Source organism: Talpa europaea, assembly GCF_964194135.1.
Source record: "Talpa europaea genome assembly, chromosome: 14".
NCBI lineage: Eukaryota > Metazoa > Chordata > Mammalia > Eulipotyphla > Talpidae > Talpa > Talpa europaea.
The window spans coordinates 64818586-64837667 of NC_140082.1; the positions used below are offsets into that span (position 1 = coordinate 64818586).

Consider the following 19082-nt stretch of genomic DNA (forward strand, 5'->3'; position numbering starts at 1 on the left):
TCCTGGCTAATAACTATTTAGTTATTTCATATTTATAAATAATGTCTATTTCAACGGAAAATGAAGAGATTTTAAAATTTAAGTAGGTCACATAAAAGTTCACCTCCCCCAAATAGGGAAGCAATATCAGTAGATATTAATATTTTCTAAAGCAGTCTTTCAGTTATATAAATAAAAACATTTTTATTTTTTTAAAGATTTATTTATTTATGCATACAAGAACTGGGGTACAGGCTAGAGGTATGTGTGTGTGTTTGTGGGGTAGTGAGAGGATTCACCAGAGACGGAGTGGTGAGCAGAACAGACAGAGCGACTGAAATACATTGCTGAGGGGAGCAGTGGGCAAGTCAGGAAAGGTCTGCTGTGCCATATGGGTAGCTTCCTGGCTAGGGATTGAACTCATGCTGCAGTAGCTACGGATAGCTTCATAGGCTGTGTCTTAACCCCTTGCGCCATTAGGTAGGCCCAGTAAAAACATTTTTAAAGAAGAAAGAATAACTTAGATGGATCCCAAATAAAAGTAATAGACTAGGTTATTTCAGGTACCTTATCTGGAATATCTCTATCTTTCTATTTCATTTTAAAATAAAAAGTCAGCAACTAAAATAATGTTAAAGAAATATTTTAACATTCTAAGCTTTAATCTACAGAATGAATCTAAAAATAAGTTTTGGCACTTAAGATAGTGAAATAAAAATTTTCTCTGTACTTACTTAAATTTAAATGTTTCTCCTAGTTCAGAAGCATTTCCTGGAGAAATTTCAAATATTCCAGAAAAGGGATAAGGATGGCCACCATAAGCAAATTCTGAAAGAGAAAACTAATGAATTTTAGTATTTATCACATAAAATTTAACTAGAATGCTTAGTTTTAACAAATGAGGATAATAATGATTTAATCCAAAGATTTTGCAATTTATTAGTACTTTCACAAACATCTCATTTAGCTATTGTATAGAATGGTTAACACAAAAGACCTAACTCTTATAATGAAGGACCTTCGAAGGCAACCCTGACTTATATATTTACCTTGCTTATATTGGCAAGAAGAGAATCACTAACGACTCAAAGGTGAATAAAGTTCCTCTGCCTATCTATTACGTCAGAATAAGCAGGGTCAGTTCACAGCTTTGCTACTTTCTAAATTAAATTGATCAAATTTCCAACTTGAATTTTATGGAAAAAATTGCCTAACAGTAAGTTTACAGGGCTCCTAGAATGAGGACTCTTGATTTATCTTAAGTAAAAGGAAAACATTAGCAAATGTGAAAAACTGAATTCAATTCCCCTCATTCAAGAAAAAGATACCAAATTAACACATACAACCCACTCACAGGCAGACAGACAGACAGACACACACACACACACACTCTCTCTTTCTTTCTCTGTGTCTCTCTCTCTCTCCACAACAAACCTTCTCGCTAGGAGGGAACCACTTGTACTACAGTGAACACATATTCAGGCTCATCAGATACAAATGCTCATTCAGAACAAAAATGAAGAAAGGTTCAAATCAGTAAGGAACAGAAATTTCTGCTTATAATTCTGACATGAGATACTTAGATATTTAAGTGACAAATCTTAGTATAAAGAATTCCAAACAAATGTTTAAATTAATCTCATCACATAACAGCTAATAAATATAAACTTAAAAGGTCTCAGAACAAACTATGTTTATTTTACTTTTGATACAGAGCTTCAGGGAAAAAGCAATGATGTGGATAAGTGTTTAGCACTCTATTTTGAGATATGCATTTAAATTTTTTTAAATGATAGAATCTTGTAAAACATTGTAGATAATCAGGTTGGACAGGGAAAGATTACATGTGGAATTTAGCTGTCTCCATTAGAGTAAGGAAAGTTATAGACCCATTTATTCTGCTAGTCAAGAAATGTTCACTTTTCAGGAATATATTTGGCCTCAATTTTACTGAACTTGGATATGTTTTGATCTATGTTTCTAATTATCCCTAAATCATTTTATGAAGGGAAGCAATGGCTAGGCAGATAAAAGAGCAAGGGACTAGGTACACAAGAATACTTGGGTTCAAATCCCAGTTCTGTTCATTTAGAGCTGTATGACTTTCAGCAGGTTTGAACTTCAGTTCTGCATCTTAAAAATGGAGAAAATGCCACATGCCCTTATCGACCTCATGAGGGCACAGACAAGTGGTTCAAAACGTGATGGCACTTTAAAAACTGATTTTGCGTGGCACTACACACACAACTATGACAAACACCATATCAAATAAGGGAACCAACCCACAGACTATGATTCCACCCAGAGCAATATTCCAACCACTGAAATTTTCAGCAGGAGCCTCCTATTTTGGGGGTGGGGATTATTTGGTATATGCATTCTTTCAAGTGAAATGCAGCTAAACAAATCTTTATAGCTAACATTTAATATCCTACACTGCATCTACAAGCAGCTACTATGGAATATAAAAAAGGGAGATTATAAACCATCATACACATTTAAGTAAACAAGCCTTTTCTTTGTATGGGCTAAAGCTGGGATGCAGTCTTTAGGGGTAACCAGGTAAACTGCAGTAACATGTTCTAAGAGGTCACAAAGACTGCCAAGGTAAAGCAAATAAAGACATTTCTGCTAGATTGAGTTTATGATTCAGAATCACTTATCACAACCCTGGTAAAAAACTGGCAACATGATCTGTTCTACAAAGACTATTACAGATTACAGCTTGATCATGAGTAGACTATCTTGCATCAGGAGTGGGAATTAGAAGGAAGGAAAAAGCTATTGAAAAACAGCTGACTGATTTGACTGCCATGTAATGTTAATCATAATAAAGGGTAGTAAAAAACAAAGAGGTCCAAGTTGATGACAAAGGTAATCATTCTTGAGCAAAATTCTAGATGTAATCAAAGGCAGGATTTGGTCAGAGATATTTTTTGACTTTATAACTACACTTGCAGTCTACACAAACGAATTTAGTACCAAAATTCCTTTAGAAGCCTACAGGATTCTAGTCAACACTCCAACGCTTTCCCAACCAAATTGGTTGTTTTATCAAACTACTCTGCAAGGTAAGAAGTTTCTTAGGAATGTCAACAATATTAGAGTAAAACTGTGATAGTACAACAACCTCAAAAGGAAAATATTTTTTAAGACATAGTATTAGAATAAAAGATAACTAAATGAACATTCACTTGTCTATTTTCCCTTCTATTCTTCTATTTTCTGCAATAAAAGTACAGAAGTTGTGAAAAAGGGAAGAATTATAGCTTTGATTTTGCAACTCCTTTGCAAGGCAAAAATCTACAGAAAGTATACTTAAACTGTGTGTACACATACCTCTGCCATATACTTCAATTCCTGAATGGAAAACTCCAATTCCAATGGATGAGGTGTATTCATTCATCCAGTACTAAGAAAAAAAAAAAAAAAGAAAATTTCAGAATATCTGTTCATTTAAGACTCAATAATAGTATAGGAAGTTACTCCCCAAATCCTTTACTGGATATTTAGGTCTTTCCAACACATTACTTAGTACTTTTCCTCATAGCTTCCATTAACAATACTAATTTGGGGGCCTCCCCTGGTGGCGCAAGTGGTTGAGCGCAGTGGTTTGAAGCTGTTCGTTCGCAGCCTTTGCAGCACGAGTTCGATCCCGTCTGGCCGGCGAGGGTCCCACATGGCACTGCAGACCTCTCCGGTCTCACCCGCTGCTCCCCTCAGCAGTATATTTCATCAGTCTGTCTGTTCTGTTCCCCACTGTGTCTCTGGTGGATCCTCTCATCCTCCTGTGCATCTGACCTGTACCCCGGTTCTTGTATAAATAAATAAATAAATCTTAAAAAAAAAAAAAACAAAAACCAATATTCATTTGGTCTGATCTTTGGGTCCTTGAGTATGCCATGTCTCAAGTGTAATGCATTCCTGGGTCAAAACAAATGTCTCCATTTGTCAACTAGCACATTATCAAAACTTCAGAGCAAAGCCCTTAAAATATAAACTTGGTCAGAGCAGAGAAATAACTGACATAAAAGTTCTCCTGTTGGTGATTTAAAATAAGATATCACATATGATGATGGTATCATTGTCATAAAATTAATGATAAAGGGTAAATTATTAAAAATTGTTGACAAAATTATGTATAAAAATACATTTCATGAATCTAGTACTACATACAAGAATCATGTACTACAAAAAAAGGACAGATATCAAAAGATTCTACGATGGGAAAATCAACCTAAGAAAAAGCAAAACCTAGAACTCAGAGGAAAATAAGAGATGTTCAACATAAACATTTGTAACTTTTCCTTGTGTAAAACGACATCAAGATCAAAAGATAAATGACATACAGGGAATAAAAATGTGTAACACTTTTTTACTGTATAAGGATACAAGTCACCTCTCTATCTGAATCTATCTAGTCTCTGATTTTGGACAGCCAAGCTTTGAATGGCAAGTAAGGAAATTGAGAGGCATCTTTTCTATCTGAGTCAATTTGATTTCTTTTTTAAAGTTTTTTTTTTTTTTTAAAGATTTATTTATCTATCTATACAAGCACTGGGTACAGTCAGAAGCATGGGAGAGTGAGAGAATTCACCAGAGCCAGAGCGGGGAGCACAACAGTCTGACTGACGAAATACACTGCTGAGGGGAGCAGCGGGCAAGACAGGAGAGGTCTGCGCGCCATGTGGGATCCTCACCAGCCGGCCGGGGATCGAACTGGCGCTGCAGAGGCTGTGGGCAGCTTCGAAGCCCAGCGCTCAACTGCTGCACCACTGGGGAAGCACTGAGTCAATCTGATTTTGGAAGGAGAGAACTGATGGCACATATAGCAAGGGATTCCTCAAAACCTTTTCCAAATCTATTTAATTTCAGAATTTGGAAAGGGAAGGTTCAGACAATGAAGGATACTGTACAAAAAGCTCCATTAAAAAAAAATTCTATAGACAAGTGAGCAATCAGAATTAGTAGCTAACAAACATGAACTAACAATCTCACTAATGAACAGAAAAAATATTAATTAAAATAATAAGCTACTTTTCCTTTTCTTATTCATCAGATTGGTAAATAAATAAAAAAAAAAAAAAGCCAGTACTTGGTGTTGATAAGGTGTTGGGAAGACAAGGTTGAAGCATAAGTCAGTGACAATTAACTATCCCACTTCTTGCAATCTATTCTATAGAAATATTTAACCATTTATAAAGACAAGTTCCAGGATATTAATTGAAGTCTATAAAATAAAAACAACCGAAATATCAGTAGGGGAATAGTTAAATAAATAAAGGTAAATCCATATTATGAGCTACTAAAAATAATGAGTAAACAATACACATGGACATTAAAAGATAGCTAAGACACTTAAAGTAAAAAGACCAAGCCATGATACATTATCTGTAGCATAATAGATATTTGTAAAAATAAATAAATTTGTCCTGTATGCTTACATGATAATATGAAAAAATAAAAACAAACCCACCATTAAATACAACAAAAGAAGGAAGACTTAAATCACATAGATCAAACTGTTAAGAGTTTGAGAGAAGGGAATAGACATGGCTGGGATGGGAGTAAAAGAATATAAAGAAATACTTTAATGATGTGTATCACTACTTTTATAATTAGAAAAATCTCATTTTAAAATAAAATACTATATTCTTTTCACTGAGCAAGTTTTAGTTATTTGAATCTCTACATTACCATAAAAGAATAGACTGCATATATACAAAACATCCTTAAGTACAACATCATTAATTTGTGTTAACAAAATACTAGTAAGAACCAGTTTACTTACAGGTTAATATTTGGAAGGCTATGTACTCAGAAAGGGGATACTCTTGAGCAACGGACAGGGACTGATTTGAGTATACATTTGTTAGGGAAACAAAAGCAAGGTACCAAATAATATCTACCTAGGACATTATGATATATTTTTGTATGGCAGTGTATTTATCTAAATCTACCCCTTAAACTGGAGCCAAAAACTATGTCTGCAGGCCAATCTGGCCATCTTCTCTCTTTGCAAATAAAGTTTTATTAGAACATAGCAATGGGCCTCCTTGGTGGTGCAGGCGGTTAAGCGCAGTGTTGTGAAGCAGTCTGCAGCCTCTGCAGTGCAGGTTTGATCCCAGCCGGCCACGGAGATATCCACATGGTGCGGCAGACCTCTCCTGTCTCACCCACTGCTCCCCACAGCACTGTATTTCAGTCTGTCTGCCTGTTCTGTTCCCTGCTGTCTCTGGTGAATCCTCTCACCCTCCCGCACATCTGGCCTATACCCCAGTACTTGTATGTATAAATAAATTAAAAAAAAAAAAAAGAACATAGTAATACCTATTAACTTACAAATAATCTGTGGCTGCTTCCATGTTATAATGACAGTGTTGTTGTATCTGGACTTTTTCAGAAAAAGTTTGTGTCTTATGGAAATGTCAGTGTGTATATTTTTGCAAAAAAGAAATAGATGGAAAATAAAACAGCAACTCACAAAGCAAATGGTTACCTATCGAAGATGGGTGAAATGGAAAAGAAGGGATACTTCCTGAAATTATCTTGTATGCACAGTTTTTTTTGTTTTTTGTTTTTTTTTTGGTGGGACCCTTGCCAGTGGCTGGGTATCGAACCGGCGCTGCACAGGCCGCGGGCAGCCCCGCAACCCAGTGCTCAACCGCTGCGCCACCAGGGGAGGCCCTGTATCTACAGTTTTGATATTTGAGCCATGTAAATGTTTTATATATTCAAAGTTAAATTTATAAGATGAAAAAAATACAACTTAAAACTGAATTCAAACAAAATGAATGAATGCAGTTGTTTACCAAATTAAGAACATACCCACAATAAAAAATTTAAGTTAACTTCTGAATATAGTACTTTGACTATATGCCCTTATAGGATATCTTCCAAGGACAAAAAGAAGTGCAAAGAAATTCTAAACTTAGAAGATTTATTGTTCATAGTGGTACAAGTATAGTAATTCTAAAATTATTTTGTATGTACTATAGATAGAATAAATGAGTAAACATACTGGGGGTGAGGTTGGGTGGTGTGGGGTGGAAAACCAGAGCTGTTAAATGTGGGTGAAGGGAGATATAAATATGAAAGGACGAAAGCTAAGGATTTTCACGGCGGTAATATGTATGAATTTATGATTTTAAAAAGTGTATTTTACCTAAGCAATAAGCCAGGCTACTCAATCTTGGTTTCTCCACTAAAAGGAACAGACTTCTTGGAGAAAAGGTTGATTCCATGTTGGGGCAGAAAAAGTACAAGGTAAGAAGTGTGCAAAGAATGATGGAGAGATAAAAATGTGATTTAGAAGTTGGCTGAAAAGCAACTTTGGGAAAATGCAAATATCAAAAAGAATAACCACAATATGTTATAACATATAACATGTTAACTGAACATGTAACATATAACACATGTTAACATATAACTAAAAAAATCCCAAGTTCACAGTAATTTAAAAATTAAATTAAAGAAGGGAAAGCTCTTCTTTACAGAAAAAGGCGAGTCAATAAAAATAGAGGCAAGGTCATCAATAACCCCCCCCACTGGACAAGGAGCATGGATGCTAAAACCACTGAAAGAAGGTTACAGGGAACTATGTTCACATGTCCTCAAAGTATCAATCTCTCATTTTTCTAAATTGTAAGGTGAAAAGATATCTTTACAATGGACAAATATGGTGAATATTGTCTTATCCAAGAGTCTTATCCAAGATTAAACTAAGTCTTATTAATAATAATTAAAATATATAGATTGTTATGTGCCCCCTGGTATGATGAAATAGAAAAACCACACATTCCTTTCCTTTGTTAGTTTTCTTATCAAATACGCTAAACAGACTTGCAACTACAAGGGAACACTTGGTAAATCTGGATTTTGGGACAGTCTAGAAGGAAAGAGGCCTTGTCTTTTAAAAAATAATGGACACGAAAGTCTTAAATCTTCTTTAAAGATTCAAAAGACATGACAACTAAATGTAATGATGGAGTTTTGGGTTCTAGATTTTAAAAAAGGAAAAGCAGACACTTAGGGGTAATATTAATAAATGGATTATTCATGAGATACTGTATCAGTTGAAAAATTTCAGGTTACATGGTTAGGTAGAGAATGTCTTCTTAGGAAATATATGTTAAAGTACTTAAAGAAGAGTTGTAATTGTGATTTACTTTTTATGTGCATTTGAGTGCATGTGTAGGAGGATAAGAGAAAGCAAAAATGCTCAAAAACTGGTGAATTTAGGTGAAAGTAGGCAGATTATACTTTCAGCTTTTTTTTTTTTTCCCCTTCAAAAAAGGCTTAAACCATTTTCAAAATAAAAAGGTAGGGAAAACTAAAGAGAATGATCCGGACCTCCCCCTGGTGGCGCAGGCGGTTGAGTGCAGCACTATGAAGCTGTCCGCAGCCTGCAGTGCCGGTTCCATCCAGGCTGACCGGTGAGGGTTCCACATGGTTCCACATGGTGAGAGGGTTCCTCTCACCCTCCCGAGCATCTGGCCTGTACCCCGGTTCTTATATAAAATAAATACATTTTTTTTAAAAGATGTATTTATTTATTTATACAAGCACTGGGTAGAGTCAGAAGCGTAGGAGGGTGAGAGGATTCACCAGAGACAGAGCGGGGAACAGAACAGGCAGACTGACGTAATACACTGCTGAGGGGAGCAGTGGGCGAGACAGGAGAGGTCTGCACGCCATGTGGGATCCTCGCTGGCGGCCGGGGATCGAACCGGCACTGCAGAGGCTGCGGGCAGCTTCGCAGCCCAGCGCTCAACCACTGCGCCACCAGGGGAGGCCCAATAAATACATTTAAAAAAAAAAAAAAGAGAATGATCCACTCCCTGTCTCCATGCAACAGAAGTGATGTATTTCCAAGTTACTTACTTTTTCATCCTTTTCATAGAGAGTAGAAAATGCCACAAGGCAATCATGCTTAGTCTGCACAAAACTCTGCTAGTCTTTTTGCAGTCAGTAGTTTCCTTGGCAGCCAACTTCCAGAACTTAAATTGCTTTTTCCAATTGAGGAAGTCTACTGCTTGTACTGTTTGCAACCAAATGATCTGGCTTTTGTTCTGGCTGCGAATAACTTTTTTAAAGTGACCTTTTTTTCTTATTACAGTGTGAGTTTCTCTTTTAAATACAGAATATTTTCCAGAGAGAGATATGTACATAACGGGTTGTCTGCAATAACCAAATGGGTTTTAAACTCTTAGTAAATTGAATATTTACTTCCATTTAATGTCTAATATCACTTAATTTACCTTTGAGTAATAAACAGCCTCATGAAAGTAATTTTATAATGGAATTTGTAATAGAATCCAAATGCTTTATTATGAGAGATAAGAAAGGTTTTCATGAAAAAGAAAAAATATATAACCAAAGAGTGAACTTTTGGTCAAACAGTTAAGATAGAGTTAGGATGGGAATGAACTTGTCAAGGTAGGGAACCTAAACTCAGAAATCACATTCTCTGTGCTTTTACAAATGAAACAATCTCTTAAACATGCTTAGAATTTTTCTATGTTGCCTGAGTACATATTATACTACTTTGGCCTAAAATTCCCTTGCATTCAAGACTTTACTTTTTTTTTTTTAAGTATTTATTTATTTATACAAGAACTGGGGTACAAGCCAGATGTGCGGGAGAGTGAGAGGATTCACCAGAGACAGAGCGGGGAGCAGAACAGGCAGACTGATGAAATACAGTGCTGAGCGAAGCAGCGGGCAATACAGGAGAGGTCCAATGCACCATGTGGGACCCTCGCCGGTTGGCCTGGATTGAACCGGCACTGTGGAGGCTGCAGACACTTCCCAGTGCTGCGCTCAACCGCCTGCACTACCAGGAGCCCTCAAGACTTTACATTCTAAAAACCAAAAATGTATGTTTTTGACACATTTTATAGATCCATAAAATGAGAGAGAAATGTATCATCAAAAATTTGGTCATTCTGGGCCTCCCCTGGTGGCGCAGCGATTGAGTGTTGGGCTGTGAGGCTGCCTGCAGCCTCTGCAATGCTGGTTTGTTCCCTGGCCACCGGCGAGGGTCCCATCAAAAAAAAAAAAAAAAAAAAAAAAATTTGGTCATTCCTTTGGAGTTAACTGTAATGAGATCTGGCCAAATAAAGTTTCTAAAGAATCGCTGAGACAATACAATGAAAAGTAAATATCCAGTAGCTCTGCAGGTGGTCGTGCTACCCTCACTTTCAGATGGAAAGTTGGACAATCAGATCACCACAAGTTGCTAAGGAAGCAATTTCTTAACCTGGAGATACCCTTTGAACAGTATTGAATAGCAAAAGCCTTCCCTCACTACTAACATATTTATCTTTTTCCCTGTCTGTGCCAGAGAGGAATTAATGTTGATGTGTATTTGCTATTAGCAATTAACAATGAGGACTCAGTAATTTTTTGTTTTTAATGTCTCTTCATATTTACTATCCCTAGAAAGTTTCCCAAATTTAAGAGTAAATGTCTTTGTAAGATTAAGTACCTATTTCCTGGTTAGATATCTATGAAGATTTCTGACCTTGAGAAATACAAAGGTTTATAAAGAATTCTACAAACAACTAACCACATACTAACAAATTATAGAACTGAGATCAATTGGAGAGATTCCTGGAATATACAAACTGCTGAGAAGACACAAACTACCAAAACTGATTTAAGAAGAAACAGAAAATCTGAATAGATCTGTAATGAATGAGTATAAACAACAAGAAAATGCATTAGCACTTTAAAAACTACCCACAAAGAAAAGCCTAAAACCAGATGATTTTGGTGAATTTTACCAAATATTTGAATAAGAATACCAATTCATCACAAACTGCTCCAAAAGACAGAAGTAAATACTTCCCAACTCATTCTATAAAGTCAACATTAACTTGATTCCAAAACAAGACATCAGAAGAAAACTATAACTTATTATATTTTATAAATATAGACTCAAAAATTCTCAACAAAAATATTGGCAAATTGAATCCAGCAAAATATAAAAAGAATTATACACCAGTACCAAATGGGATTTACTCTAGGAACGGAAGATAAGTTTAATATCTGAAAAAATCAACTAATGTAATATAATATAATTTCACAGAATAAAGAACAAAACCCACAGCCATCTCATTATGTATAGGAAAGCATCTGACAAAATTCAACAACCTTTCATGATAAAAACACTGAACAAGCTGGGAATAGAAGAAATTAATTGGCATCTATGAAAAACCCTAACATCATACTTACGAGTGAAAGGCTTAATACTTTCCTTCTAAGACCAAGATTAAGACAAGGATGTCTACTCTTGCCACATCTATGAAAAACTGTACTGGAGATTCTAGGCAGGGCAGCCAGAGAAGAAAAAGGCACCCAGATGGAAAAAGAGGAAGAGAAGTTGTCTCTGCTAGAAGTTGGTATCTTTTATATAGAAAACCATACAAATCTATTAAAACACTACTAAAACTTCTAAGTCCAGCATAACTATAGGATACTAGATTAATAAACAAAAATCAATTTTATTTCTGTAAACAATGAACACGACAAAAATAAAATTAAGAAAATTATTTCATTTATAGTTATATAAAAAATATTTAGGGATACATTTAAAAACAGTACTACATAGCATGTATCTGAAAACTATAAAACATTATTGAAAGAAATTAGAGAAAGTCTAATAAAGGGAGAGACATTCCATGTTCACAGATTAGACTTACTGTTAATACTGTAATACTTCCAAAGTGACTAGATTCACTGCAATCCTTATCAAAATCCCAGATACCTCTCTTGCAGAAAACGAAAAGGTAATGACAGAAATTCAAGAGGCCCATAATTCCCAAACTATACTGAAAACAATAGTGAAAAAGATGGAAGACTCTTGATTTCAAACTTAATATAGAGCTACAGTAATCAAGACAAAGTGTCCCTGGCGAGAAGATAAATGTAGAAATCAGTGGAAAAGAATCCAGTACATCCTTACATTTGTTGTCAATTGATCTTCAACAAGGGTACCAAGACAATTCAATGGAAGAAACATATACAGTCTTTACAAGAAATAGAACTGGGACAACTGGACATCTACATGCTAAAGAATGAAAGTGGACTGCTACCTCATATCATATATAAAATTACCTCAAAATGAATCACAGACTCATGCAAGCACTAAAACTATAAATCTCTTAGAAGAAAACATAGAAGCAACAGCAACAATAAAAGCAGACAGAAGTGGACTTAACAAGCATGAAAACCATTTATCTTTGAAAGGACACATTAAGAAAATGAAAAAGCAACCTATAAGCTGGGAGAAAATACTGGCAAACCATACATTTGATAAAGCACTTATATATAGAATACATAACAAACTCTTCAAAAAAAGAACAGGGGCCTCCCTGGTGGAGCAGCAGTTGAGCGCCATGCTGCGAAGCTGTCTGCAGGCTCTGCAGCACCGGTTTAATTCCCTGCTGGCCAGGGAGAACCCCACATGGCGCAGCAGACCTCTCCTGCCTCACCCACTGCCCCCCTCTGCAGTGTCTTTGCTCCGTCTGCCTGTTCTGCTCCCCGCTCAGGCTCTGGTGAATTCTCTCACCCTCTCGCACTTCTGACCTGTACCCCAGTTTTTGCATAAAATAAATAAATAAATCTTTAGGGGAAAAAAAACAAAAACCAAAATCAAGAACAAGGCTATTACCTACTTAAAAAAAAGGTCAAAGGATCTAAACAGGATTTCTCAAGAAGATATACAAATCAAAACCACCATTAGATACCACTTCATACCTATTCAGATATACTCAGAAAGACATAATAAGTGTTCACAAGGATGTGAAAAGTTTGAATTCTCATATTCTGCTAATGGGAATTTAAATAATGAAACAATGAAAAAAAAAAGTGGTGGCAGGGTTAGAAAAGTCTGGCTGTTCTTCAAAATATGAAGCCCGGAATTAATATGACCCAACAACTTCACTACTAGGTATATAGCCACAGACAATGGTGTAATCCATGTTCATAGTAGCATTACTTACAATAGCCACAAAATTATAACAACCGAAATCTATCAGCCATGGAGTGGATAAAGCGATAGTGTAGTGTATCTGTACAATGTAATTTCTCAGTAAAAACAATTACGTACTCACATAAGCTGCAACATGAATCAACCTTAAAATAATTATGCTAGGTGAAAAAAAACACAATAATAAAAGATCATAAATAAGTATACATAAAAGATCCATAAAAGATAAAAGATCACAAAAATAAAAGATCACAAATAAGTGATTTTATATGAATTACATAGAAAAGGTAACTCTACACTGTTACAAAGCAGATTAGTGATAACCTATGACTGGGAAGTTTGCAGGGAATGATTACTAATGGGCATGGAGTTTATTTTGGGGTTGATTAAAAACTAATACTGATTGTGATGAGGGTTGTATAAGTCTGTGAATATACTAAAATCCATTGAAGAGTAAAACTGTTCTTAAAATGTTGATGTAAAGAATGCTCTAACTTGTATCAGTGACAGAAAAGGATCACTTTACAGTTGACAAACCTAAGCAAAAATTATTCTATGAATACCATCAGTCCTCCATGGATAAAATTTTCTTAAAATACAATACATTTTTAACATTTAGCATTACATCAAAGTTTTCTCTCTGTAAGCAAAACAAGAACCAAGAAATTCATGAAAAGTTTCCATTTCTCTGTTCTTATTCCAAGAAATGGTACAACATAAAATTTACTATGAGTAAAATAAAATATATATATATATTAGTAATGTGGGACTCTTGGCAAAAAAAAAAAAATCAGGTATCCTAAAGTATTTTACAACACAAAAGATGTTCTAATTAGTGCTTGGACTCTTATCCTCAGTCAGAAACCTTTTTTTTTTTTTTTTTAAAGATTTATTTATTTATTTATACAAGCACTGGGCACAGTCAGAAGTGCGGGAGGGTGAGAGAATTCACCAGAGCCAGAGCGGGGAGCAGAGCAGGCAGAAGGCCCGAAATGCACTGCTGAGGGGAGCAGCGGGCGGCAGGAGAGGTCTGCGCGCCATGTGGGACCCTCCCCAGTGGCCGGGGATCGAACCAGCGCTGCGGAGGCTGCGGGCAGCTTCGCAGCCCAGTGCTCAACCGCTGCACCAGTGGGGAGGCCCCTCAGTCAGAAACCTTTAAGTGGGTTAATTCTCAAATTATACACTGCAGTCCTAATTCCAGACAGCGGTCTTCAAAAACATGTGGAAAACAAACAAGTAACACATCAGGACAGAAAAAAACCAACTCTAAATAGATGTATTCTGGTTAGCCACCTCTTACATAATATCAGCAGCACATTGTTGAAGAAATGCTTAGAATTTACATTATAATGTTTTTCTTTGGTGTAATTTTTTAAAATAGATTTAGAAGAGGGTAAATCTTCCATGGAGAGTTGGTCAGAGAGAGAGAGAATGCCTCCAAATGTTTCTACTTTTGTAAGGGCTTCCTAACTCTGTTATTAGAGAATACGTCTGGAGGGCCCAAGCTTTAAAAACTGGGCCAGCTGCCTAAGGAAGACAAGAGTTTAACTCAAGGTCAGCAAGCCTTGAGTCTTTCTGCCTCAAGGTCTTGCCCAGGCTATGCAGGCAATATGAATGATGCCTATTTTAAGTATATATTTAATGAGATAAGTGAAAGCAAGCAAAACAAAAAGTATGAGGACCAAGTCTTTAATTGAATGATTTCAGTTGTGAAATTCCTCTAAATGATTTGCAGTTGTTAGTTATTCATGCTGTAATTGCTACTATCTCGTAAATTAACATTTTTGAAATTAAGAGTAGTGTTTCTCAGTGTTTCTCTAAGTTGGTCTCCATTCTTAATACGTGGAAATTTATGTTTTTGTAGAACACCATAAGATACTGTTTTTTCCCCAACATAAATATGCAAAATGAAAACATAGCCAAGATTATGTATCCATGAAAAAGAAACAAACAAGCTGCTGAATTAGATATGACTGAATGTCAGCAAGATTTGTTAATTTTTGTTGGCTATGTCTTCACTTATTTTGTTGTCTAAACAGTAGCACATGCCAAAAGTTTAAAATTACATTCTTAGGCAAGAAAGATAATCCAGGATAATTTTATTCAAAAGCATAGTCCAAGTGTTAAGAGTACAGTTAGTATTCAGGAGACTGATCAAAGAACTACAGATCTGGAACAACTATAGAAACAGGAATGAAGTTATATGTAATGACTCTGGGATCAGCCTTGCAGAGAAGTTATCACACAAAGGTTATGCTATTTGAGGGAGGAATGACCCAGAACATCAGGGGCTGATGCATAAAGGCTGTCTAGTCAGTGCTGATAACTACATAATTCCTCAGGAACTACATGAGAAATCAGGTTTTGAAAGTTACTTTACAGTTTGATTCTTCTCAAACCCATCCTAACATATCCAAGGAAAACAGTAAACCAATCAGGTGCTATCATAAAATAGTCTCTCACAAACTATGAAATAACAGAGTTAACACATCTCCATGTCAACCAAGTATGTAAATTATCTATAATGAGGACATCATTTGGTCAGCTTAATCTATTTCCCATAGGGTCTAATGAGAAAGTCCATAATGTTCCACTATTTCAGTTTAGATCACACAGGCATTTCTTCCATTATATCTGAATTAATTTAAAAGACTATTGTTAGATAAAAGAACAGTAACAATGGTGAAGCCTTTGAATTTTTCGATGAAGACACTGGGCAAAGCGTCAGAAACTTGGGGCCCTTTGCCTTAGTTTCTTCTAATATATTTGAGAACCCAGTTTGGTACCCAATCTCTCTCAAAGGTCCGCAGCTGGAATGACATGGATCAGATTCTGGCCTCTTCATTAATTGTGTGACCTGGGGAAAAATATTTCTCATCTCTGTCATTATTTATTAAATAGGGATAATAGTATCCACCACAGAGGAATAGTATGAGAATAAATGGAAAGTTCTTGACTCACAGTAAATATTATCATTATTACCAAACACATATTTACTGATGATATAATCCTTCCCTAATATTTATGTTGTACATAATTACTGGGAAAGCTTGTGTCATGTGTAAATAATCAGATCAATTCTCTTAATTCTCAGAATTTTCAAGAACCTTTGGTGGTTAATGTCAAATTACCAAGAGCAATGCCTCACTAAACCGAGTAGTAAACAACAGCAGAATTAATTTATTTCTGAGAAATACAGATTTACATTCTTGAGAAGTACAGATTTGAGGACAAGGTCTCTAGAAGTAGACATATCTAGGATGCCTATGTACTGGATGAAGGACATGAGCAGAGAGCTGGAGAACTACCTCTGATTTTGATGCTTCCTAGTAAGTTCATGGCTATGGTAAGTATAGAGAAGAGGGATAAGGAATGACAATTAACCACAACCTCTATCTCCTCTGATACCAACCAGTGTCAATAAAGTTGTATAAAGCAATTGTTTTAGAGCAGCCTAAAGTATGAATAGAGTAACAGATAAAAGGAAACAATTCACAGAAAAACTGTCATCTTAAAACATGTGGTCAGGCAATAAACAGGCAAAATTATTTTTGAGCCCTATCTTGTTTCAATGTCAAAAAATTGGCCTAAATATTTACATTTATTATTTTAAAGCACTGTTTACATAAGTGACTATGCTATTATATAATACATTAAATAACCAATAAGTTAAAATGTTAAGTTATTCTTCCAATAGAGAATTTTCATTAAATTTCATTTTAGTTAGCGGTTTTCCTTATCAAGTTAATAAACTTTTATGCCTCCTGTTTGAAAGTATCAAGAGGATAAATGTTATTTCCCCAGTCTGGAACTGAAAACACTAGATATAACCATTTAGGGGCTGGGCTTGACTTCCTAAAGAGATATTATTAAGTGATCTGAATATGAATGGATTATGATTATTTACCCCCAAAAGTAGAACCAGTGTTCATGTGAATTAATGCAAATATTTTACTTATTTCCCATAAAAGGGTACTTAGGGAATAGAGAAGGCATTTCAATTACTTCGATTAAAAAGCCAAAAGAAACTGTGAATAGGGGGTTTTGGGATATTGTGCCATTTCATATAAAAGGGTCCCCAATATTCACAAGGCTAAACTGCCATTTAATTGGTAGTTTCGACTGAGTCCAACATAACCTTACAGCAATTACTATTTAACAGCAAATCATGTTAAAGTCTGTCTATGCTGCTTTACCAACAGGGTTGTCACAGAGAGTCAATAGTAACTCACTGAATAAATTTACTGAGATATTCTACTATCTATTTTATATGAAATCATCAACTTTCAGGGTTAAGTCTATTAACCTACTTTAATGACAACTGCATATAGATTATATTCCATTATTGCTATTTCTAAGAAAATGTCCAAACTTTTCTAAACAGCCGGGATTACATCAAAACTAAAAAGCTCTGTGCAGCAAAAGAGACATTAATCAAAACAAAGAGACACCCTACTGCTTGGGAGAAAATTTTTGTACTCCATACAACTGATAAGGGATTGATCGCAAAGATATATAAAGAACTCACATGACTCAATTAAAACAAAGTAAACAATCCAGTCAAAAAATGGGCAGAAGAACTTAAAATACACTTCTCCAAAGAGGAAATGCAAATGACCAACAGACATATGTAAAAATGTTCAACATTTCCCTCATAATCAGGGAAATGCAAATCAAAATCACAATGAGATATCACCTTACACCAGTGAGAATGGCACATATTAAAAAAAACTAGCAAGAAGAAATGTTGGCGAGGGTGTGGAGAAAAAGGAACTCTCCTATACTGCTGGTGGGAACGTAAACTAGTCCAACCACTATGGAAAGCTGTGTGGAGGTTCCTCAAACTACTAAAAATGGGGCTTCCATATGACCCAGCAATTCCACTTCTAGGAAACTACCCAAAGGACACAAAAACATTACTTCAAAAGGATGCCTGCACCCCTATGTTTATTGCAGCACTATTTATAATTGGTAAGATAGGGAAACAACCCATATACCCAAAAATAGATGACTGGATCAAGAGGATGTGGTATATATACACAATGGAATCCTTTTCAGCAATCAAAAAAAAAAATCAACGAATGCCATTCACAGCAACATGGAAGGAGTCAGAAAGGATTTTGCTCAGTGAAATAAGTCAGAAAGAAAAAGAAAAATATAGGATGGTTTCACTTATAGGAGGAATATGAGGGAATCAAATAAGGCATCAGGGAAAAAATATTAAGAATAAATAAAAAACACAAAATTAACACCCCACTATAAATCAGAGACATTCTTCAGAGGAGGGAGAGGAACCAAAACAGGAGGGAAGAGCACAAAGGACTATGGCAATGGTGCACAGGTGAATTGGTGGTGGGAATTCTATGGGGACTACACCTGAGAGGAGAAGGCAAACATTGTACAAAAATATGAACAATGATGTAAAATATATATAAATTATATAAAAATTTAAAAAAGTTTGCATGACAATGTTATTTACACATTATTTATAATGTTAGGCATTAAAAAAAGCCTCAATCTTTGAGAGCAATCTCTTTTGATTATGTAAGTTTTGTCACTAATGTTTTAATTCACAGTTTCAGGTTTTGTAAATGTTCTATGAAGTCTCTTTTTCTTTTTGAAACAGTATATATCCAAACAAAAATACGAACACTAAAATTGGGGTAGCCATACTTCTAGTTTGCTGGGATAGGCCCAATTTACATGTACCCTCTTTTTTTTCTCAAATCCCCGTTTTGATGATAAATTTCAAGATTAGTTTAAGGCTAGCCTCCTCAAGGATTATACTTGGAATCTTAAAAGCTCCTAAGCCCTGTCCTGAACTCGTGTTAGTGTGTATAACTATGCCAAAAGGACAGCCTAAGCCAAGGGGCATGTGGCACTATGTATTTCATATAAAGCCAAAGTTTCCTCCTCTATCTACTAACCAAACTAATTTGAAAACAAACTATAGTTTGCCAAAATTTCTAATTTTTAGGAGCCACAACAAGCTAGACACAGTATCACCGTAAAGTGTTATTTAAAAGAGAATACACTTTTAAGTCAAATAATAGTGAATCAAATGCCCCTTAAATTTTTAAAAACTAAACCTATTATACGTAGCCCATAC

The 19082-nt window shown here is 35.5% G+C and overlaps 1 protein-coding gene across 2 annotated transcripts in view; it reads right to left on the reverse strand.

Moving 5' to 3' along the window:
• Positions 1-19082, reverse strand: part of DESI2 (desumoylating isopeptidase 2) — a gene marked incomplete at both ends in the record, with an annotated part of 48178 nt that overhangs the window by 17094 nt on the left and 12002 nt on the right. Inside the window, 2 exons of one of the 2 annotated variants that reach the window (XM_084254178.1) lie at positions 714-807; positions 3319-3391. In XM_084254178.1, coding sequence (XP_084110304.1) covers positions 714-807; positions 3319-3391 — 167 coding nt within the window. The remainder of the gene's footprint in view (positions 1-713; positions 808-3318; positions 3392-19082) is intronic. The other variant, XM_084254179.1, reaches the window with a different exon arrangement.